The 25,119-nt window shown below is 42.0% G+C and overlaps 1 protein-coding gene across 1 annotated transcript in view; it reads right to left on the reverse strand.

Moving 5' to 3' along the window:
• RUVBL1 (RuvB like AAA ATPase 1) overlaps positions 1-23,398 on the reverse strand; it is a 29,396-nt gene extending 5,998 nt beyond the window's left edge. Inside the window, exons 1-9 of the mRNA XM_060239697.1 lie at positions 23,107-23,398; positions 16,909-16,995; positions 15,792-15,924; positions 13,361-13,512; positions 12,929-13,018; positions 12,007-12,156; positions 10,907-10,970; positions 9,599-9,797; positions 7,379-7,481 (exon numbers count right to left, since the gene is read on the reverse strand). Of these exons, the coding sequence (XP_060095680.1) occupies positions 7,379-7,481; positions 9,599-9,797; positions 10,907-10,970; positions 12,007-12,156; positions 12,929-13,018; positions 13,361-13,512; positions 15,792-15,924; positions 16,909-16,995; positions 23,107-23,247 (1,119 nt within the window). The 5' untranslated portion in view covers positions 23,248-23,398. The remainder of the gene's footprint in view (positions 1-7,378; positions 7,482-9,598; positions 9,798-10,906; positions 10,971-12,006; positions 12,157-12,928; positions 13,019-13,360; positions 13,513-15,791; positions 15,925-16,908; positions 16,996-23,106) is intronic.
• Positions 23,399-25,119: the final 1,721 nt, after the last annotated feature.

Genomic DNA, 25,119 nt, shown 5'->3' on the forward strand with positions numbered 1-25,119 from the left:
GACATATTGCAACAAAACCAGATTCAGGAGAAATGTCATAATACACTGAACTCAATGCAAGAGCTTGTGGCTTTTGTAAGCACAGTACAGTAGTGGTTTCTTCAAATCCCCTGCTTGTGAGTGAGCAGTCACCAAAAAGATCACATGCCAAACTGATAAACTTGATCTTTAAATCATTTGATGGCCTCACTGGAGGCTTCAGGGCAGTCCAATTTGCATATTATAAATATACACTAACCTGAGCTCAATAACAACAAAAACTCCTTGAAATAATAATTACTATCTTCTCTCACCTTGTGTGTAATAAAGGCAAGATAAAATGTAGGAGAAATCCAAGACAGTGCAACCACCCCAGATGAACTGACAGCCTTTTTGAAAACATGGGAACTTCTAAGTTTTCTTTATCCTCACAATGTTCCCCCTAAGCTCCACAGTGTTGTAAGCAGAAATTCTACCTCATAAGCAAAAAATAAATAAATAGCATTAAAGTTAGGAGCAAGTCTATATTTAACTATCATGTAAATTAGTTCTTTTAGATTACTTCCATACTTGTAAAAATCTCACAATAAAAGAAAACAGAATCAAACCAAATTTCACCCACCCCTTTCCACTATATGGTAGACCAGTCCCCCGGAGAACAGGCCTACTGATTGCAGTCCACTATATTGGTAGACCTGGCCTTGGGCCATTGCCCTGTGCTGAGCCTTAGAAAACATACCAGCACTTGGTGGAGGAGGACTCCTGCAGCCTACTTCATTGGGGGGTTTTTTGTTTTAGTGAAATATGACAACCAGCATTAATAGGATAAATATAATAGAAGAGGAGCAATCAATGTCAGAACCCTGCCTAATGTAACAAACAGGAGGTTGTTGTTGTTATTCTTAATGAATCACCTGATTTGGGTGATGTACACTATCCATAAAAACAAGGTAAAACCAATTAAAACAATTAACAGAATATTTTAACAATCAGATAGCAAATAATAAATCATCCCAATTCTGACTGCTGGCTACATTTACAGGCAGTGGGGAAGAGGGCAAAATAGATATAAATAGCAAAGGAGGGTGCCACTGCCAGCCAGTTGGAAACCATTGCTGCCCTCGACCTGGTGGAACATCTCTGCCTTGCAGGCTCAGCAGAATTGCATCAGATCCCGCAAGACCCTGATGGTGTTAGGCAGTGAGTTCCACCAGGTTGGGGCCAGGGCTGAAAAGGCCCTAAGCCCTGGTCGAGGACAGCTGGATGTTTTTAGAGGCAGGGACCACTGGCAAATTGCTGTCTAGGGAGTGCAACACTCTTCTGAGGACATAATAGAGGAGGCGGTCCTGTAGGTATGTTGGTCCATGACTGCTCAAGGCCTTATAGGTCAATATGAGAACCTAGAACTTGACTTGGTAATCCACTGGGAGCCAGTGTACCTGGTACAGCACAGGGTGTATACGTGCCGTTAGTGACATTCCCATCAGGACTCACACCACTGCATTCTGGACAAGTTGGAGCTTCAGGATCAGTCTCAAGGGCAGGCCAGCATTGAGTGAACTACAGTAGTCTAACTTGGAGGTGACCATTGTATGGATTACCGTGGCTAGGTAAGGGGCCAACAGGTAAGGGGACATAGTCAAGGAGGGATACAAGATCACTCCCAGGCTCTTGATAGATTGCAGCAGTGTCAGTGGCACTCCATCAGGTGTTGGCAACCTGTGTTCCAGTCTTGAAGCCCCTCCCCCAAGTCACCAAACCTTCATCTTAGTTGGATTCAGTTTCAATCTACTGTTTTAACCACCCAACCATGGCCAAACTATGAGGGGCAGTGTCCAGGTGGTCATGCAACAAGAGATACAGCTGGGTGTCATCAGCATACTCCATGACAGCTGGGCAAGGGGACGCATGTAGATAACTTTGGGGGGAGAAATAGCCCCTTAGGGACCCCCACATATTAAGGGATATCTAGAGGACACATCCTCACCCAGCACAATCCTTTGTCCCTGATCTTAGAGAAATGAGGTAAGCCATTGAGGGCTAGCCCCCTAATTCCTCTGTCAGAGAGGCGGTGGGTCAAAAGATCATGATCATAATCAACTGTGCTGAACACTGCCATAAGATCTAGTAACAATAGCAGTGCCGACCTGCCTTGATCCAGCTATCTTTGGAGATCATCTGTCACGGTGACCAACACTGTCTCCATCCCATGGCTGGGGTGGAAGACTTACTTGAATGGATCCAATGCCGATGTTTCATCCAGGAAACCCTGGAGCTGTTCAGCTACAGCCCTCTCAATTACCTTAACCAGAAACAATAAATTTGAAACTGGGCGGTAATTGGAAGGATTTAGGATCCAATTTTTTTTTTCAAGAGCAGTACAATCATGGCCTCTTAAAGATCCTCTGGATAAGCCCCTATGTCAAGGGCCAAGTTGACAATCTGCCTTTTACCATCTTTGGCTGGTAAAGCAGTTGGTTCCCTTTCTTTAACACAGTGACTTGGCGACAGTGATCCATGCTACAGTCATCTCGAGATTGGATTAATATGATGCCCTCTACATGGGGCTGCCCCTGTCTCAATTCTGGAAACTTCACCAGGTGCAGAATGCTGCAGCCAGGCTGCTACTGGGGCTCTCCCTGTAGGAGCACATTCAACCTGCGCTGAAAGCGCTGCACTGGTTACCTATTGCATACTGGGTTCGTTTCAAGGTGCTGGTTCTCACCTTTAAAGCTGTATATGGCCAGGGACCTGCATACCTGTGGACTGCCTTTCCTCACATGTTCCTGAGAGTCGGGTTCTCAAAATCTTCTATTGATCCCCGGCCCTAAGGAGGCCAGGCTAACTATAACTAGAGCTAAGGCCTTTTCTGTTGCAACTCCAGTGATGGAATGAGCTTCCTGAAGACGTTGGGGCCCTGTGGGACTTATTCAATTCGACAGGGCCTGTAAGACCGTTCTCCTCCAGCAAGCTTTTGATTGTTGAGAGAGGTGACTGCTGCATTGAATAAATTGTACTGGCCACCTTGAAGCATGACCTAGATACTATGTTGCTCTGGAATATATGGATGTAACAATTACGAAGATATGAAGATCTGCTCTACTTTGCCACCACTAATGCATTAACACATTATTATAGCATCAACATAGCACCTGTATTAATTGTTGTTGTTCAGTCACACAGTGGAGTCCGACTCTTTGCGATCCCATGGACAAAGTCACACCAGGTCCTCCTGTCTTCCACCATCCTCCGAAGTCTGCTCAAATTCGTGTTTGTAACACTGTCCAGCCATCTCATCTTTTGCCGTCCCCTTCTTCTTTTGCCTTCTGTCTTTCCCAACAGCAGGGTCTTCTCCAGGGAGTGCTCCCTTCTCATTTGGTGGCCAAAGGATTTGAGCTTCAGCTTCAGCATCTGACCTTCCAGTGAACAGTCTGGGTTGATTTCCCTTAGGACTGACTGATTTGATCTTCTTGCAGTCCAAGGGACTCTCAAGAGTCTTCTCCAGCACCACATCTCAAAAGCATCTATTCTTCTGCACTCGGACTTCTTTATGGTCCAGCTCTCACAGCCATACATTGAACATATGAAGCTGCCTTATACTGAATCAGACCCTCGGTCCATCAAAGTCAGTATTGTCTACTCAGACTGGCAGTGGCTCTCCAGGGTCTGAAGCTGAGGGTTTTCACGCCTACTTTCCTGGACCCTTTTTAGTTGGAGATGCCGGGGATTGAACCTGGGACCTTCTGCTTACCAAGCAGATGCTCTACCACTGAGCCACCGTCTCTCCCCTCTACATTACTACAGGGAATACCATCGCTTTACGGACGTTTGTTGGCAGGGTGATGTCTCAGCTTTTTATTATACTGCCCAGGTTCGCCATAGCTGTCCTCCCAAGGAGCAAATGTTTTTTAATTTCATTGCTACAGTCACCATCTATAGTGATCTTGGATCTCAGAAATGTGAAGTCTGTTACTACTTCCATGTCTTCCCCTTCTATTTGCCAAAGCGTGATGGGGCCAGATGCCATGTTCTTATTTTTGATGTTGAGTTTCAAGCCTACTTTTGTGCTCTCCTTTCACCCTCAACAAGAGGTTTTTTAGGTGGTCCTCACTTTCTGCCATTAGAGTGGTATCATCTGCATATCTGAGGTTGTTGATGTTTTCCCCAGCAATCTTAATTCTGGCTTCTGTTTCATCCAAACCAGCATTCCGCATGATGTACTCTGCATATAAATTAAATAAGCAGGGTGACAATATACATCCTTGCCGAACTCCTTTTCCTATTCTAAACCAATCAGTTGTTCCATATCCCATTCTGACAGTTGCTTCTTGACCCTTATATAGGTTTCTCAGGAGACATGTGAGGTGGTCCAGTACTCCCATCTCTTTAAGGACTTGCCACAGTTTGTTGTGATCCACATAATCAATGGCTTTAGCATAGTCAATGAAGCAGAAATAGATGTTTTTCTGATACTCCCGTGCTTTCTCCATAATCCAGTGAATGTTGCCAATCTGATCTCTAGTTCCTCTACCTCTCCGAAACCCAGCTTGAACTTCTGGTAGCTCCCGATGGACATACTGCTGAAGCCTAGCTTGCAGGATCTTTAACATGACCTTGCTGGCATGTGAAATGAGTGCAATGGTGCAATAGTTTGAACATTCCTTGGCATTACCCTTCTTTGGGATAGGAATATAAACTGACCTTTTCCAATCATGTGGCCACTGTTGTGTTTTCCAAATTTGTTGACATAATGTATGCATCACTTTAACAGCATCATCTTTTAGGACTTTGAATAGCTCAACTGGGATACCATCATCTCCACTCGCTTTGTTGTTAGTAATGCTTTTTAAAGCCCATTTGATTTCACACTCCAGGATGTCTGGCTCAAGGTCATCAATTTCGCTGTCATGGTTGTCCGGGGCACTGAGATCTTTCTTGTATAATTCTTCTGTGTATTCTTGCCACCTCTTCCTGATCTCTTCTGCTTCTGTTAGGTCCCTACCGTTTTTGTCCTTTATCATGGCCATCTTTGCATGAAACGTTCCCTTGATTTCTCCAATTTTCTTGAATAGATCTCTTGTCCTTCCCATTCTATTATGTTCCTCTATTGCTTTGTATTGTTCCTTCATGAAGGCCTCCTTATCTCTCCTTGCTGTTTTCTGGAAATCTGCATTCAGTTGGGTGAATCTTTTCTTTTCACCTTTGCGTTTCACTTTCCTTCTTTCCTCAGCTATTTGTAAACCCTCATCGGACAGCCACTTTGCTTTCTTGCATTTCTTTTTCTTTGGGATGGTGCAAATTGCTGCCTTCTGTACAATGTTGCGAACCTCCGTCCATAGTTCTTCAGGCACTCTATCAACTCTAGTTCCTTAAACCTATTCTTCACCTCCACTGTATATTCATAAGGGATGTGATCAAGGTCAAACCTGGCCTAATGGCTTCCCCAGTTTTCTTCAGTTTAAGCCTGAATTTTGCAATGAGTAGCTCATGATCTGAGCCGCAGTCAGCCCCAGGTGTTGTTTTTGCTGACTGCCAGGAGCTTCTCCATTTCTGACTGCAGAGTATGTAATCAATCTGATTACTGTGATGTCCATCAGGTGATGTCCATGTGTAGAGTCACCTTTTAGGTTGTTGGAAGAGGGTGTTCGCTATGACCAGCTTATTCTCTTGACAAAACTATATTAGCCTTTGCCCGGCTTCATTTTGTTCTCCAAGGCCAAACTTGTCAGTTGTTTCGGTTACCTTTTGACTTCCTACTTCGGCATTCCAGTCCCCTATGATGAGGAGGACATCTTATTTTGGTGTTAATTCTAGAAGGTGTTGTAGATCTTCATAGAACTGATTCAGCCTCTTCTGCATCAGTGGTTGGGGCATAGACTTGGATTACTGTTATTAATATAGTAATTAATAATTACTGTATTAATATAGTTGTTTTAATGGTTTTATGTAATTGCTCTGCCTTTTGGCCCTGTAAGCTGTGCCCTGAGCCTGTTTTGCTGGCCTAATAAAATAAACACCCATAACCTCTCATTGCTGGCCTTTACCAGTCACAGAGAGGCACGTGATTCGTCTGACAGCACCCAGGATTCTGTCGACAATAGTGGAGAACAGCAGGCTGAAGGAGTCAAAGACTGAATCCAAAGATGGCTAAGGGGCCTCCCATTCACTTACTGTATCAATATTGGCAGGCAGATCATGGCAGAGTGTCAAGACTTTATCAGTGAAAAAGCTTGCAAAAACCTCACAGCTCATGACTGAATTTCTACTATTTTGATTACCCTTTGTAAGAGATGTCAGAGATCGCATCACCCTAAACAACTGTACTTAAATGTTATCAACCTGCCCAAACTACTTATTTATTCAAATTTTTATATCCCACTTTTCCCTGTGACTCCAGGCAGCTTACAAATCATACTGAAAAGTATAACTGGGGTGTGGTAAAAGAATCTTTCTCCCCAGCTCCATTGTAGCCTATGGGGACCGTAATAGTCAATGAGCCCCATAGGCTATAATGGAGAATCAATCTGGGGCTCTGGAAGGGCTGTTTTTGAGGAAGAGGCACCAAATTTGCAGCTTAGCTGCTGGTGACTTGCCTCAAAACTCCCCAAGTTTAAAAAAAGATTGGCCCATAAGGTTCAATTCTATGGGCCCCAGAAGGAAGTGGTCCCATCCTCCATTGTTTCCAATGTTTCCTTGTCAGCAATCCCTGAGTGCCAGTGCCCCCTAGTGCTGCTAAGAATCTTAATGCTAAAAGAGTGGGGTTCTAGTTCAAGTTGAGCAAGAGCAGAAAAATTAAAATACAGATTCTTGTACAGTTTTGAGTATAACAGCTGCAAAACAAGTTTAAAAAAATGTGAATTCAGAAATTGTCTCACCTGGTAATTAATGCTAGTATACTGTCTTCTGTGGAAAGACAATGTTATCAATTCTTTTCTAGTCAGCAGTTTTGTGCTGTTTTTAATATCTGCATCTTTTGCAGACTTATTGTATGAAGTCCTACTTATGGGCAACATTTACTCAAGAAATGGTCCTTGTCAATGTAAAATTCAATCTAGAAACCCCCTTCCCCCAGTGAATTCTACAAACAATCACTGTTTTTAAATGAGAGAAATCAGTTTCATTTCCCCATCTGGAGTGAACACCTGAAGCTGCTTTCTACTGAATCAGACCCTTGGTCCATCAAGGTCAGTATTGTCTACTCTGACTGGCAGCAGCTCTCCTGAGTCTCAGGTGGAAATCTTTCATATCATTTCCTGCCTGGTCTTTTAAACGGGAGATGCTGAGGATTGAACCTGCATACCAAGCTGATGTTTTATGACTGAGCTACAGCCCTTCAGTGGCTGAAGTTCCAGAGGGACACCCCCCCAGTCACAGTATTTTACATAATTAAGAGAGTTACCTGTTTCATTTCTTGTGGAGTATACAGCATGGTCCTAATTATCATCACCCTGTCCAGAAGGTCCAGAGGTATTCCATGAGGAGAGATTATATCTTCTGTACCCCTGCAAAGATACACAGAAAAACCCAAGTTTATTATCAAACTATTTTTTTTAATTACAATTCAACCACAAGGTCTCTCTCATTCAGTACAGCATTTGAATGCAGAGGGAGAGGAACTTCTTTTTCAGTCTTGTGTCCTAGAATGGTTTGAATTCCAAGTAAGTGAACTAGACAACTGTAAAATATGGTTTAAAATAATTTTCTGGAGACATTCTATCATCACAAAATATCTTAAATTTTAAAGCATATGACTGATGAATATGCCTCTCTCTCTCCCAATACACTGTATCTTCTTAAAACAAAACACACACACACACAACTTTTGGAACTCTTCTCCATTAGAGGGCACTCTAGTTTCATCTGCAATTTCTTCTCATTCAGATGATTGCTGGAAATTCTACTTGGTGAGTTGTGTGCGTGGGGGGGGGGGGGAATAATTGGCCATTTAATAATCAATTTTCCTTTTTCCCTGGTGACAGTAGCACCCATTCCTCATAAAAGTATCATGAAGATCAACTCTTCCTACCAATAAGATATGCAAAAAATACATTCATAATGGATACCTGAATATTTGCAACCTGTGTGCAAAAATCATGAAACTGTGTGTATTCCCTTGAATCTCTGTGTAAAAGCTGTTGACTCTTAAAGTCAAGAATGCAGGAAAACTTAGTGGGCAATTGAGAACTGCAAACATCCAAACAATATATGCTTAATCCTTACAAGATCCTGTACAAGTTGACTGTATTGAGTGTCAGTGAAAAAGGCAGACTATGAATACCATAAATACATACATCTGTGGCCTGGATGCTTCTTCAGCAAATGTTGGTGCATTTCAATCATCTAATATCTTGAAAGAGTCATGTACCAAAGGCTGTTCAGTGCTAAACATACAATCTCTCTCAGAGGCATTTGTTGGCTATGCAGATAAGCACGAGAGCTTTATGTCCTACACAAAGCATCAAACGCCAGCAGCAGGAGGGGCCAGTGATAGCCTTTTGCATGTCATCTTGGTGCAATCACTCAACATCATTAATTCCTAGCAGAAGGAAGGTGGCGTGCTCAATTTTCTACTGGATTATTATGATATGCCTTCACAGACACTGTACTATTACTTTGTATTGATTCAGATCAATACAAAATTATTTACTGCATGGTAACTGTTTAATGCCATCCTGATTTTGTTAGCTGCCCTGAGCATGCCCTTGGAAAGCCTGGATATAAAACTAATAAAATAGTTCCAGGAAAAATGCAAGATACAGATGCAGTGAAAAGACAAGAGTGAACACAAGTGAGAAATCAGTGTGAATCTTTGAATAGGTTATATAGGAATCATACAAACAGTACTTGGAAGCCAACTGTCTAGCAATTACTTGTTGGAGACAGGCTACACAGAATATGGCTAAACTTTGAGGTGGAAAAGAGGGCAACAGTATTATATGCATTTTGGTATTGGTATGGGCTTTGCCCAACTCCCTCTGCCCACGAACAGATGTATGTTTTGTACTATGATAAAGAGGGATTATGAAACACCACTTCATTAGTGTTTCATAATCCCTCTTTATCATAGTACAAAACATACATCTGTTCGTGGGCAGAGGGGGTTGGGCAAAGTCCATACCAATACAGTCAAGTAAGAGAACAGACAGGTTATTTGTGTGCCTAAAAAAGGTGAGAACAAGAAATACTATTTAACAACACAGATAGCAAACGTGTAAAGGGTGTAATTCTGCAGGGAGGCACAGACAGGTTTGGTGCTGCAAATAGATTTCAACAGTACCATTCTCAACATTTCTCAGGGGAACTGCAAAGGAGCAGGCCAGGAGCCAAAAGGGACAGAGAAAAAGATTATGAAAAATCCACATTGCTTTCCTCCCTGACTCTCTGAGCAATTCACTAATTCTTGGTCGTCACAGCATGAAGAATGTTTCCCCTGCAGTGAAGCCCTTAAGCAGCCCTGCAGCAACAGATATGGTTGTGACCCATCAAGATGATTATCACAGGTGTATCAGCCCCAAGGATAAAAAGCTTCCAAAGATCATAGCTCTTTGTGCTGAAGCAGCTAACACCGAGGCTTATGGGAAGACGAGAACCATGCAGGAGTAAGCTTTAAGCACTGTACCTGATTACACAGTTCCCCCGGTTGGAAGCAAAGATGACAATCGGAGCAATAGAAGATTCCAGTGCTCGGTGCAAATATGTGAAGCACTCAATATCCAACATGTGAACCTCATCCACAAAGAGCACACCAGGGACTAGCTCAGCAATGCCTTGATCAATGTATTTATTTACCACCTTGTTGATCTCTCCTCGGAGCTTGTCTGGGGGACAGGAAAGATAAATGCTATCAACCTTGCATTTCTATAAAACTCCCAAGGCAACATAATAAACATAACCCCGCCTTAGCACCTTCTATGTAAGCTTTCTGTTCTGAATGGATAAGTACCCCACATGCAAAAAAAATAATGTGTATACACAAGTAAAATGTTAGCTATTTAGCTCATTTAAAAATAAATGGGTTTGTAGAGTTAAGTTTCTTTATGGTTCCATGCCAATTAGTTTCCTATTCATAATTTTTCTGGACAAAACTCTTCTGATATCCCAATAATGTTTTCAGCACTAATTCCCCTATTTTCAGTATGCAGAAATTTGTTTGTTAAAAACAGACAGTTGTGTGGCTTGAGGTCACATCAGAGTTTTCAACAGGAAAAAAATGAACATACCTATGAGTGAGTTTTCTAGCCTATAAATAAGCTCTGGATCCATATTATTTGCCATCTGCCAGAAATACAAGATTTTCCCATTTATTTGTGCCACTAAGTTCCTAACACATTCAACTAGGTCAAATTGCCTCCTAGCAGTATGTGGAGAACTTTTAGTGAGACTGAAAAACTTCTGACTTACAACTGACATTTTCAGAGTCTGACAGTGTCTTCAAGCTCTGAAACTCTGAACACAAAGAGAGTACATTATACTGCGAATCTACTTATATAAAATTGCAGGGTAAATTGATGAACTCAAAACATTTCATTAATAAAGATGATTTAAATAATGGAAAGAATCTTCTGGAAGAAGAAAAATGCTTCAAGAGGATGCTAGGTGACATACTGCTGGATGCCACTTTTTGGCAACCCCAGAAAGTCCAGATCAGTATTCACAATCCCAATAGCATTTTCCTTTGGTGTAACTGAAATGCAGCACTAGATTCTCTTCATGGAATGGCTAGAAATAATATATTCTGGGAGCCATGCAATTTCTAAGTCAACATGTAACATGATTCACCTTTCTTGTATGTTTTGATAACCATTTCTTTGGCATTTACAATTAAGAATGCAATAGCTGTGTGTTCTTAAATCCTACACAGCTCAGTGGGATTTACTTCTGCATAAGCACAAGGAAGAATGGACTGAAAGTATGATGGTCCTTGTACCTGTGATTTCGGTTTTCTTAGGCTTCATCAACTGCCCCATCATGGAGAGAATGTCCTGCCCACCCTAGAGAAAACAACATTTGGAAATTAATATATCTTGCCCATGAGTGAAACACTGCCCGTAGAGAAAAAGCTATGAAGACCCACTGCTGTAAAGCTGCAAAGAGAAACTGATTATCAGGACCTAACTGCTGATGGTTATTCTAAAAATGCTAGTCAGGATCACCAGTTTACTATTATATTACTCAAAGTGATAGCTGGTCTTCAAAGCAGTAACCAGCTTGCACAACAAGGCTTTCTTTTGTCTTATGCACCTCACCCCTTGGCAAGGAAACTGATATCATAAATAAAAAGGCTACTGAATCTGTACGCATGATCATTTTAGTGCTTATGTAGTCCCCATTAGTGCTCATGTAGTGCAGGTATATTCCTAGTGACTCAAGATCACATGGCAGAATAAAACCCAATGGTTGTATCAAATCTTTAGATATACAGCATGGAAAACCATTTGCTTTTACTACAGTGCTGGAAACACCACACAAAAATGATGCTTCTGCTCAAGGTTTTAGAAGCTGTTTATATTCATCCTTGCATGACAGACACAAGTTCTGCAGTTATCCCCTGGCAAAGTTACAATATCAATGTCATGTATATTTGCTCACCCACCCCCTTGGTTTTTTTTACAAATTAGCTCTTATTTAAAATCTTCTACCTAACTGGTAGGTTCAGAAAGACTCTCAGTGCAGTCCTAAGCAAAATTATACCATTCTGAGTCCAGTGACTTCAACAGAAGAGTGTAAATCTGCTTAGGGTTGCATTGTGAAAGTAGTAAAATATGTACACAGTACAGTATGTGATAATTAGTGGTAGCAGGAAGAGAATGTTTTTCGTACTGGCAACCTGACCTCAGCTACTTTTCCCCTAAATCCAGAAGAACAAGTAATTCCAGAGCTTAAAAAACAGTGAAGTCACTGTTTTTTGCTACAATACCCTGGAAACAGTAGACAACCATGCTCGTGCTGCTACTACAGATGCTTCCATACTCTAAAGGAGAGGAGATGAAATAATCTGTGCTACAATCCAACAGCAGAGTTGAATACCTGAGGCCTGGCATTGGCCACATCCAAGTCATGAAGGGTGACATCTTGAATAATTTCTTTCTTCTTGTGGACATCACCCTTTGGCAAGGGCACATATTCTTCAGCCTCAAGGTCAAATTCTGTTGCGTAGGTGTCACATCTGCCTTGCCTCTGTGAGAGAAATTTGGAAATCATGTATGCTATATTTATAGTTAAGCGTTATTGCCAATAGTCAGAATGACACACAGCTGATAAACAAAGGTCTTGCTTTACAGTTACGATCCCGACAGGCTTTGCTTGACAGTTTTGAAAATGCCATGCTTGTCCTTGGGAAAAGAATGACTGATCAGGCTATGAAATCCTACTGAAAGCACCTGGTCTTTTCTTCATTCTTCTGAATGTATGAAATTCTTGCTAAAGGACAAATCCAGCAGATTAACCAGAGATTGGAGAAACTGTCCCAGACTCCTTTGGACATCAATGATTTATTGTATGATATGAAATATTATGCTCTTCCATTTAACACCAAGTATCTCTCTACAGTACATTTTAAATCATGGTAACTAATGCAGTATTCCTTTCTAGATGCATATTTTGTATAGCAAAAATACCAGGGTGATAAAAGGTTTTGTGCATTTCTCACAAATGAGACTAAAGTTGTTTAAGCATTTTCTCTTTACATACATATCCTGTATGACCACAACACACAAAGTTAAATATTAAAATAAATGAGAGCTCCCAGAACAGATGACCTCCCCTGTCAGTCTGGAAGCTTTGGAACTGGCATTCATTTCATGCAACAAGAAAGAAAAGCCTGAGACTTTTCTCAGTATAGTTATTCCAGAAAGGATTGATAAGGTTGTTAGGATAAAGACCTTTGTCCAAAGAAGATGGGAAGTCCTTTAAGAATACACATTACATCTGACCCCTGCCTTTGCTTTACCTTGACAGCGCCACTGTTTGCTTCAATGTAAATCACATCGCCAGCTTCCACTCTTTCCTTTTGCAGACTTTCAAAGATGCTGGGGTCTAACTGGAGGTAGAAAGAATACACAAAAATCTGCTGTATTAAAGACGTATAAATTAACATAAAACCTAACTTTTCAGTGCTGAGAAACAGGAAACTGCTGTGTTTCAGCAGAAAACCCATATTCTGTACCTTCTAACCATTCTCTGGAATCTGTAGCTGGCAAGATCTACTGATTTAGGTGGCCAAGTGTAAGTTACCCCAAAGATCTAATGAGCCATGTGGTGTGGGTAGAAATACCAACCAGTTGCTCAGACAGTACCCATAGTAAACTGTTTCTGCTTCCTCTGCCTTTTTCTCCATTTGGAAGGTAAGGGGCCAAGGAATGCATGTGAAAGATCTACCTACCTTCAGTTGTTTTGTTCCTTTAGCAGTTTTCAGTCCTATAATGACATGGCTAATGGTTTTGCCATATCCTCCCATAGGGTTCTCTGTCTCACATGGTGTTAATTCTGTGACTTCACCTTCATAAACTTCCTTGGTTTCTTTTATTCTCAACCCTGTAAAATATTGGTTATAAAATGTATAATTTAATTGTCATTTATATTTAACTACTGTGCATTGCTGTATTGTTTGTAGGGGTACACAATTTTTTCTCCCCTCAGTATTTTTCAATTCAGGTCTATTGGACCCCCCCCCCCCCCCCCTGAAATTCCTGAAAAAAACCAGATCCCAATAGTGGTAGTGTCTGGATCTGGAATTTTTTGGAAAAACCTTAATTTTTTTTGTGTGTCTAACAGACACAAACCAAAACAAAATACAAAGAAAAGGCAAAGCTGCAAAAAAAAGCTAAGAGGTGACTCAGCTGGGGCTCTTTTTGGGTGGTCCCTTTAAGCCGGACTGCCTAACCGAGTCCACAAAACAGCTGATTCTTTGATGGGAGTTCTCCCTGTAGGCTCAGCTGGGCAGTCCAGTCCCTATATGGCCGAGGACCTGCCTACCTTAGGGACCGTCTTTCCCCATACGAACCCCAGAGAGCGCTGAGGTCAGCTGGGAAGAACTTGCTAACTATCCCCGGGCCGAGAGAGGTAAAGCTTCACAGTACCCGTGATCAGGCTTTCTCTGTTATGGCTCCACGCTTATGGAACCAGCTTCCGGAGAATCTGCGGGCCCTGCGGGAATTTGAACAGTTCCGCAGGGCCTGCAAGACCACCCTGTTTCGATTGGCCTTCACCGACTAAGGGAAACTGCTAGTGAAACCTATACAATAGCACCAGTATATTAATTTTAATGATTTTATTGATTTTAGAGTTTTAGTAGAATTTTAATTAATGTGTTAATTAGTTATGTTAAATACCTTGTAAAACTAATGTATTGATTATGTTGTTAGCCGCCCTGAGCCTGCTTCGGCGGGATACAAATAAAAATTGATTGATTGATTGATTGAGTCCGTAAAGCACTGATCCTGCAGGGAGAGTACCCCCCTTGGCTGTTTTGTGGGCTGTCTTCTGCAATCCCTTTGACACCTCCTGTTTAAAGACACTGCAGAAGAAAACCCCAAAACAGCTGTGTGGTGGAAGCAATCTGCTCCAGCCCTTCAGTTGTTCCAAGTTTGCTGGGAATTCCTGAATACATCTGGGATTTTTCTGGTTCTCCCAAAAAATCCTGGATACATTTGGGATGCCGAAATATACCTGAAAAAACATACCTGAAAAAACATCCTTCAAAGCTATCCTTAGCTTAAGACTGAAATTCTGAATGACTGATGAAAATATACCCTAACTCTTGGTCAAATAAAATTAGCAGTTATTAGTTCATTATTAATGCTCTTGGATTGGAAAAAGACACATTTAACAAAGGAATGTTTAATAAAATTTAGGGTTAGGTGAATCTGACATAATATTCAACAGATGGGAACAGAAGAATTTCTATCTTTCATTAAACACCACATACTTGTTTAGAAGCATCTCCATGCTGACATGCAGGGAATGTGGAGCACCAACAATGTGTCTGGCTTTTAAATTATTGCTATCTCTAGAAATGACAACATGGATGACACAGGCTTCAGCTGCTGGCTCAAGTTTCCAAATATGACAGGGAACTTCATCACATCAAGGAAATATTGCCGACTGTGCTCTCTCTATCTCTGGGCTCTCCCTCCCTCACCCCTGCCAATTTAACTGTAACTTAAAGACCACAGATGATTGAAAGTCCTTTTCTCACAGAAATCAATGGGCCACTTTTCCCCCTCGTTGCAAGGACTGATGGAAATGTTTCTTCACCTTAATACCATTGAATACTTAGAAGAAGTCTAAATCATGATACAGAACCCTAGGAAATTAACAGATGTTGTACACAATAAAACAATTAAGGTATCTTTGAGCAGTCCACTGGTTTGCAAGGTCTAGCTCTATCCATGAGTAACACATAAGACTTTGGATGCTTAATATTTTCTCTGCAAATTCAACCATTACTCTTGACAATCTCAAATGTGCACATTCAACTGATAAATCAGAAAATACTCAAGGGAAAATTAACTTAATTGACAAGCTACTCATCTTGTTAGCACTGAATAACTTGCAGTATTTTGTCAGGCATCCTATTGAGAATGCTTAAAACAGAGAGGAAAGGGAAGAAATGATTCGAACTTACTGTGTTGCTTTAGAGTCAACTAAAGTCCCACAATGAAGAAAGTATACATACAGCTTGTAGAGACATGCCAAATGATTCAATAACAATGAATGAAAAGACGCAAAAATGGCCCACTAATTATTAAGCCCTGATAAAAAAACACAAATGGATATTAACAAATTACTTTCCTCTTTAAAAAAATACTTACCAATAGCTCTTCTGAAATTTTCCATCAAGACTTCTGTTTTCTTAATTTCTGTAGAGTACACCTCACTTCCAACCATAGGACAAAAGGGAACTTTACTACCCAACTCCTGAGCAATAGCTAAAGCCAAAGCTGTCTGGGTGGTGGATGAAAGGGAAAAAATAGACGGCACTGTTATACCCTAAGCCTAAAAATGTCAAAGAAAATAATGTAGGAAAAAGCATGGCCAATCACAAATATCTCCTAGTTTGCTGTACATTAAGAACTACCACTGAGACCATGAGCCACTTCTTTGGGAATAAGATGAGTGGCAATGGAGAACACAGCCTTATCTGCCATGGCTCCCAGGTTTTGGTGCTAACTGGGAGTAGATTGGCTTTCCCAAATTTTGGAACACTCTACATTATTAAGGTTAAGGTACCAAATAAAGGCTTTCCTGTTGCTCAGGCCACTATTCACTGTATTAAATTTTACTTTTACACCATGGAAATATTAATAATGATCTCTGGTAATACTGCAAAGTGAAAGTGCTTCATATACATCGAACATTCAAAATATGTTCTGTAAATGCTAAGATATGCTATTAATGGCTTTATCACCATTAGTAAAATAATTATTTATTTACTTTATTTATAGTATGCCTTTATTGGAATGACTCAAGGTAAATATCAGCAAGAAGAAAGGAAGTTTCTTGTCCTGCTCAGGTTCAGCCCATCGCACACCCTGAAATCAGCAGTCCTCAAGGAACAGTTTTGGGTGTAACGTAAAAGGGGAAAATATTGCTCTCTCTTCCACCAGTAGAAGGGCCCTTTGCCTGTAGAAAATGAGTTCTGCATCCAAGCCATTATTTCTAGCATTGTATGAGACACCTTTCTTACAGGAGCAGAACTTCTGTGGACTGAGTGTGCAAACTCTGTGAACATTTTGTGTAGGCATTTATATCTCTCTGAACATTTGTGCCCTGAAGACTACAGCACTTAAATTACCACATTCCTGCATCTTTTATCAGTTTTATGTCTAACATTCCCAAGAAACACTTTGCTAACTTCATGCAACCATTACTTGTAATTTTGCTAGTACCGTATCTTTTTGATAGAAGCTGTATTTAAGACACAAATACCTTTCCAGTCCCAGGAGGTCCTGCCAGTAATACAGCTCTGCCAGCCATCTTCTTGCTTTTGATCAACTCCACAATAATACCACAAGCCTACAAATTAAATTGCAAAACAAACAATAAACCAACAATACCTCCCCAACCATATTTATCAAGAAAACTCATGCTTCAGAGAAAAATACTATTCATTTCATGAATAAAAACTATTTGAACCTCATAAATCCAGGAAATATGTGCAGTTACTACTTTAAAATTGTGAAAGAAAATCATATTTGGCCGAAGTCAATGATGGCTGAGGCAAGATCAGAACTCAGAATTCCCCAGCGCCTTCTCTAAATATATTATTTTTTTAACAGTTTGAGCTTGAAATACTTTGATATTTATGATATTTCTCTTATGATAACAAAAGAGACACTCTGGTCAGGCTGTGTGCGTGCTTAATTTTATTCTAAATGGTGAACATGGAATTTCCCTAAAAAAATTGTTGCAAGGATACAAAATCTTGGAATTAAGAGCAGTAGAATAAAAACATGAATTAATCCTGATAGCAGTAAGAGAAGGAAATGATGGCCCTTCAGAAGTTGCTATAAAGACGAATATTAAAGTGACCAGAGCCAGCAAACAGGTTGAAGGAGAATAAAAGTATCTTGTTTAAGGAGGAAAACAGTTTTTGATTCAGTCTTAAGTTTTATTTTTTCAAAAATCATAGATTTAGCCTACTAAAACAATGAATTACCCAGGGTTATCTCAGGGTGGAAAAGAATTTCAAATTCTTAGGAGCAACTAAAAAATCTGGGACTCCAGAATTGATAATGAATTATCTAGGCCTTAGTAACTTGATTCAAATGTATTTGAAAATATAGAACTATAAAGACAATTTAAGACACAAACCAATTAAGCCCTAATGATAGTTTATCTAAAGCTTGCTGTGTTCCCACAGTGCAGATTAAAAAATCCACACAATGGAGCTGTATAGGTTTAGGATGCAGGCTTAAATAAAACTGGAGAAACCCAAGTGTGGAGAAACGCCATCTTAGTTAATGGTGGTACTTGGTTGGGAGGAAACATGAAACTGCTAAGGCAGGCTTTGTGGCCTAGCCTTCCCTTCATTCCCTCCTCCCTTCCGGAGTTAAACCATAACCTCTCGGGGGAAAGCCTCCTAGAGGGGAAGGAAGTTCTTTTTTTTTGTATTGGAATTAGGTGGGAAAAGGGCAGTTCTTGGCTGGCACTCAAGGAGAGAGGTTGTTAGTCTGTGGGCTCCTGACTGTGGGAGAGGCCTTCTCCTGAGGGAGAGGAGGAGTGGACTCCAGGCAGTCAGACCAAGGAAGTCCTTCACAAGGCAGGGCAAGTTTAAACCAGGGACGGGAGGATGCGTTTAAATCCACCTTTTATTTGTCCTTCTGGTTGCTGTTCAGGTGCTGTGCTAAACTTTTACATGCAACTGTTTTTGTTTGTTTTTTTCCTTTTTTTCTTCTAATTAAATATTGTTACTGTTTTGAATGCTGGCAGTCAAACTTTACACCACATAGATCTCCAACCGCTTTAGACCATGCTGCTTTATGAAGGGGGCCCCGGGGAAGGCATGTAGTTGGGTAAGGTGCCAATCCTCCAGGGGTTCCCCGAAGAAGTGCTGTGGTCTGTGATACCCAACTACAGGGTGGCAGAGGACCTTGAGGCCTGACCTCAAAGCTGGAGAGGGGGATTGGGAGTCCTGTTCCTCTCAGTCTGAACCCCTGGGCTGAGCAGGTGGTGGCAGCGAGCCCAAGTGGCCGGAGGAGAAATAGCTCCCTAAAAAGGAAAGGGGGGGGCTCGGGGAACAGGGTCTGGTAGGCAGACCGGGGCCATTCCGTCACACCAAGGTTTACAGGGAGGGAAAAATCCCCCCCAAAAGTAACAGTGAGATTGACACAAGCACAGTACCATGTCAGGGAAGAATCTCAGAAAACATTTTGGACTGCCAAAGTAATCCAAAAATAGTGCCTAACAACCAAAATCAGGAAAGTGTGGAGGAGAAACTGGAAGATATGATGATGAAAGGTTGGGACAGGAAGGAAACTGGTGACAGCAGGGAAGAAGGTCCTAATCCTTTCTGTCAAGTTACCCCTTTCTCCTATGTTGGTTTAGGAGTATATATGTGTGCAGAACAGCTAACAGCCAATCAGGAACTCTGGAATGTTTGGGGAGCCAGATGGGAGGGAGAGTAGAGAGAAATATCTGTTGAAATGCAAGTTCTAGCCAGAAAGTGAGATTGCATCATTTCTCAAAACACTGTTGTTTCAGAGAGTCTGAGACTTCAGAGGGTGAAGTTAAAAAAATCTCAGACTTTGTCTCAAAGTCTAGTTTCTGGAGAAACTTGGCTCCATAACTGGATTTGCTAGGAGGAGCTCATACTCTAAACGTGGACTTTTTCTCAAGCTGGAGGAAGAGCTAAAAGTTTACCTCAAACATGTAGCAGTTTGGCTGTTAACTGCTCTCTGCATTCAAACTGTCAACAGTAACGTTATTACTGAGTGAGTTCAGCTAATGCTGTGTGTACTCCACTCTTTGCTGAACATCCTTATTCCCCTATTCCAGGATGTTAATAAAAGTTATTGATTTTCCTGTTTTCCTCATGTCTACTGGGAAGTCCCAGGGACATCAAGACTTTTCTGAAATATAATTTTAATGAACAGTGGCAAAACTAATCAAGCTGCAGTAAATTCCCTCACATGGACTAACCCCTTTCTATGCTTAGAAGCTACTTGGGAAATATCTGTCAGGTGCAGGTTAGAATAGACCACACTGGAGAGACTCCATTTTATGCAACTTCTGCTCATATGTTGTTTAAAATCCTGACCTTCACGAGGATAGAAGAAACTGGTCGTCACACTTAACCACTACACAGGGCATAATGTTTGTCCAAGCAATAAGGCCACCAGTCAAAGAAAAGATGTGTATATGCACAAAAAAAATAAGCCAGACAACTGCTATTTCCAATTTTGCCTCTTGCTGTTACTTAATAATTGCACATATAACAGTGAAGGATGCAGAATTTCATTACATTTCAGAGTCATCAGTGAACAGATTAATGTTTGGTAGTCTGAAACAACAGAATGTGCACAGAAAGATATCTGGGATATCAGATAGATAGGATCAGTCTTGTCCCTAAAACAGGCCAAGAAATAATGTTCTTAGACTACAAGGTTAGCATGGAGGAGAGTTTACAAACTGTGAATAGCAACTCAATAGTAGGATAAGCTATTAACAGTACAACTCTATGAAGAGTTACATTCTTCTAAACAATGGGCTAAGAAGAGTGTAACTCTGCTTTGGACTACACTATAAAAAAGGATATGGATTATTCTTTGCGAGTTCGGAAACAGCTTGATAATGTTTTAGACATCATGCAGGAGGGCTTCAAGCAAGGGATGTTTGTCATCAAAACAGCGCTGGTGGCACTGATTAGACAAACTTTTAACTACTAACTTACAATTTCTTTGGTATGTGGGGGTCAAGCCAACCATATTGTGATCTTAAAGCAAACCATGCAGTCTTCTCCTTATTTACTCCATACCTTTGAGCTTTTCAGAGGAGTTATGCAATGGCACAAGCATCTATATACAAGCATCTGGATCAAGGCGGCTCGGCGGTGCTGATGTTGTTAGACCTATCGGCAGAGTTCGATACAGTCGACCATCGGTTGCTGGCTTGCTGCCTTGCCGACGCGGGGATTCAGGGGCTGGCCTTACAATGGCTTTCCTCCTTCCTTGACGGTCGGGGACAAAGGGTGGCGATTGGGGACGAACTGTCCCGGAGACACACGCTTGATTGTGGAGTGCCTCAAGGGGCGGTACTTTCCCCGATGTTGTTTAACATCTACATGCGCCCCCTTGCCCAGATTGCCCGAAGGTATGGGTTGGGTTGTCATCAGTATGCTGATGACACCCAGCTCTATCTACTTATGGACGGCCGGCCTGCCTGCGCCCCAGAAAATTTGGACCGGGCGTTACAGGCGGTGGCTAGGTGGCTTAGGCAGAGTGGGCTGAAGCTGAATCCGGCGAAGACAGAGGTCCTTTGCTTGGGTCGTTGTGGCCCGGGAAGGGAAATCCCCCTGCCAGTCTTTGACGGGGCGCCGTTGACAGCGGCGCACAGGGTCAAGAGTCTGGGGGTACTATTGGAGCCTTCACTGACAATGGAGGCTCAGATAGCAGCCACTGCCAAGTCTGCATTTTTTCATCTTAGGCGGGCGAGGCAGCTGGCTCCTTTCCTGGAGCACGACGACCTAGCAACGGTGATTCATGCTACGGTCACCTCGAGGTTGGACTACTGTAATGCCCTCTACATGGGGCTGCCCTTGTGCCAAACCAGGAAACTGCAGCTAGTGCAGAATGCCGCTGCCCGGCTGTTACTCGGGCTCCCAAGATGGGAGCACATTCGGCCGGGGCTTTGGGATCTGCACTGGCTGCCAGTAATATTCCGAGTCCGGTACAAGGTGCTGGTCATTACCTTTAAAGCCCTATATGGCCTAGGACCTGCCTACCTTAGGGACCGTCTCTCCCCACACGTTCCCCAGAGAGTACTGAGATTGGGTTCGCCAAACCTGCTAGTAATCCCCAGGCCAAAGGAGGCCCGTCTGAAATCCACCAGGGATCGGGCCTTCTCGGTAACGGCGCCTTACTGGTGGAACCAGCTGCCGGAAGAGGTGAGGGCCCTGCGGGACCTAGGGCAGTTCCGCAGGGCCTGCAAGACAGACCTCTTCCGGCTGGCCTACAACTAATTGACACTGAGAATTTTTGGATGGAGCTAGAATGCATTCTGACAGACCGCTGGTTTTTATGTCCTATGTTTTATTAATTTATTGTTTTAACTGTTGCTATGTAATTGTTTTTAAGCCAAACCTATGTAAGTTTTATATGTTGTAAGCCGCCCTGAGCCACCTCGGTGGGAAGGGCGGGATATAAATAAAAAATATATATATATATATATATATATATATATATATATATATATATATACACACACATACATACACACACACATAAATAAATAAATAAATAAATAAATAAATAAATACGGTAAGCATAGCAGATGTGAGTTTTCAAGAAATTGATTGGATTCAAATTTAAATAGAAGAAGAAGATACTGGATTTATATCCCGCCCTCCACTCCGAAGAGTCTCAGAGCGGCTCACAATCTCCTTTACCTTCCTCCCCCACAACAGACACCCTGTGAGGTGGGTGGGGATGGAGAGGGCTCTCCCAGCAGCTGCCCTTTCAACGACAACCTCTGCCAGAGCTATGGCTGACCCAAGGCCATGCCAGCAGGTGCAAGTGGAGGAGTGGGGAATCAAATCCGGTTCTCCCAGATAAGAGTCCGCACACTTAACCACTACACCAAACTGGCTACTTTAATAATGTTCGCCAAATAAGGCAAATTACCATGTATAAGCCTGGACCATGCAGAACCACTGGGTTTGCCCATTATTCATAACAAACATTTAGGCCATCTATGATTAATTTGCAGCACAACAGTCCTGACAACTATAGATAAACAAAGCCTATATTTACATGTGTGAGGCAGAAAATTCTAAAAATATAAAACTTTCCACCTCATGTCACTGGTAAGTATCAGTTAATGGTGGTGTCTGGATCAGATAGAAAATAGGTAGTTCATTCACAGGTCATTGTCTTCAAAGGTGTAGTATTGGTTCATCAAATAAGAAAGCAAAAAAAAAATACTAAGTCAGAGGAGTTGGCAGCAGCAGGCAAAGCAGGAAAGAGACACAACTTTTTTTCCTATGACTCCCATAATACCTTGCAGGCACCCAATTAAGTTGATGGGTGATGGATTCAGGACAGACACCCACCCACCCCCAACATTCCTCACAAAACGCATAATGAACTTTCGGCACTACCACAAGATGTGCTGATGGCCACTAGTTTAGATGGATTTAAAGAGATTAGACACATTCATGGAAAATGCGGACATTAGTGCTTATTAGCCATGATGGCTAAATGGCTGCCCCATGATAAAGTGTAGTAACAGACGGAACGCCATATGCGGATAGGGCCAACAGCATGTCCAAGATTGGGGATGCCCACTGTTATGAATCGGATGCTGGGCTAGATCGACCTTTGGGTTCTTCTTATGAGCAGCAAAGGTGCATGAGGGATAGTGAGGAAGACCTGCTGGCCTAGATCCCCAAATAAGCAGAGCCGCTCTCACCTCTCGTGCGTTTTCCTGTCCGACCAGCCCGGCAGCTGCTGGCTTGGCCGCCCCGCTCTCGTCCAACCCCAGCCCCTTGACATGGCTGTGAGCGGCGATGCGCTGAGTTTTCGAGGTGCTTTTCACCTCCTCGATCTTCATTTCGGGAAACAGCAACCAACACGGATCCGCGAAACTCAAGTCACAACTTTCTCTTGCTCAGACGCCACACGCGCAGTTAACGTGCAGTACCCGCGCGCGTTACCAAGGTTCCCGGCGCTTTCCCACTCAGCCTCGCCTTCTTCAGCCTCATTGGTTACCGGTGAGAAATCCTCGCTTTCTTTTGGATATATTTGTTGTCACTCAGAGAACACGTTTTAGGCCCCGCCCCAGCAGGTCGGCTATGTGCGCTTTAGAAGAGGCTCCGGGTTTACCCGCTTGCTGAGGATCGAATGTACCGAGGGGTGCCACTGGAAAAGAATATTAGAAGCGTTTTTTTAAACAGCACATTTTAATTATAATCTGCGCGAATATTATGAATATACTTCGAAATTAGTTTAGGATTTTGGATCGGTGTTTTAGTAGGATTTTTTTTCTTATTGATTTATTGGAGCCCTGTTCCTTTTTGAGAACGTGCTGTATAAATATTGAGGTAAAATAGTAGAGCCCGTTTATTCTGGAGTAACATAACAAAATAATTACAAAAATCACAAGGTGAGAATTTTAGTATGTGGTTTTCCAGTCTCATGAACATAATTTAGCGTTGTCAACCACCAGGTGAGGCCTGGAGGCCTTCCAGAACTACAACTGATCTAGTTCCTAAGGTTGCCAGGTCCAATTCAAGAAATATCTAGGGACTTTTGGGGGTGGAGGCAGGAGCAAAGTTGTGACAAGCACAATTGAACTCCAAAGGGAGTTCTGGCTGTCACATTTAAAGGGACTGCACGTGCCTTTTAAATGCCTTCCCTGCGTTAGAAATAATGAAGGATAGGGGCAGCTTCTTTGGAGGCTCATACAATCGGACGATTTTGAAACTTGGAGGGTGTTTTGAGGTGAGGCATTGGATGCTATGCTGCAAATTTGGTGTCTCTACCTAAAAAAAAAAGCCCTTCCACAAGCCCCAGATACCCGCAGATCAATTCTCCATTATATACTATGGTAATTGGTTTCCATAGGAAATAACAGAGTGCCCAGCAGACATCCCCCCTTGCTTTCTGATGAGCCTGAATTGGGGAGAGTGCCTTCAGACTGGGGGATCCCCTGCCCCCATGGCAGCCCTGTTAGTTCCCCAGAAGGAAATTACTGCTTTGGAGGATAGACTCTATATGGTATTTTACATCTCTTGAAGACCCTCCCCAAACCTTGCCCTCCTCAGGCTCCTCCCACCCCCCTCCAGGAATTCTCCAATTTAGAATTGGCAATCTTAATTCTGTTCTGATTGAGGTATATATTTTAAAATTTCAAATGTAATCTCAGCTGTTTAAGAAGAATTTCACTCTCTACTACCATTCCTAATCCGCAAGAATGTTTTCCACATGTCCCAACAACATATTTTTCTACGTTTGGTGTTGTCTAATTACTTTGGGGAAGAGACAACTCAGCACTCGGGAAAGGTTGAAATTTACATACTAGGTTACTATTTATGCTGTTTTAAGTTTAATGGTTTGGTCAGGGCTTTTTTTGTAGCAGGAACTCCTTTGCATATTAGGCCACACCCCACTGATGTAGCCAATCCTCCAAGAGCTTACAGGGCTCTTAGTACAAGACCTACTTTAAGTTCCAAGAGGATTGGCTACATCAGGGGGGTGTGGCCTAATATGCAAAGGAGTTCCTGCCATAAAAAAAAGCCCTGGGTTTGGTATATATTTTGACTTTTGACTGTAATTTGAATTGCTGCAGTGAGAGAATTAATTTTAATTCACTTTGAGATTATGTTTTACATAATTAGGTTACTAACTAGGTTAATTAGGTTACTTCATCATGGGGATCTGTAAAATATAAGGGTCTGGACACTTCCACAGCAACAGTGTTTGA

The sequence above is a fragment of the Heteronotia binoei genome, chromosome 5 (genome assembly GCF_032191835.1).
Source record: "Heteronotia binoei isolate CCM8104 ecotype False Entrance Well chromosome 5, APGP_CSIRO_Hbin_v1, whole genome shotgun sequence".
NCBI lineage: Eukaryota > Metazoa > Chordata > Lepidosauria > Squamata > Gekkonidae > Heteronotia > Heteronotia binoei.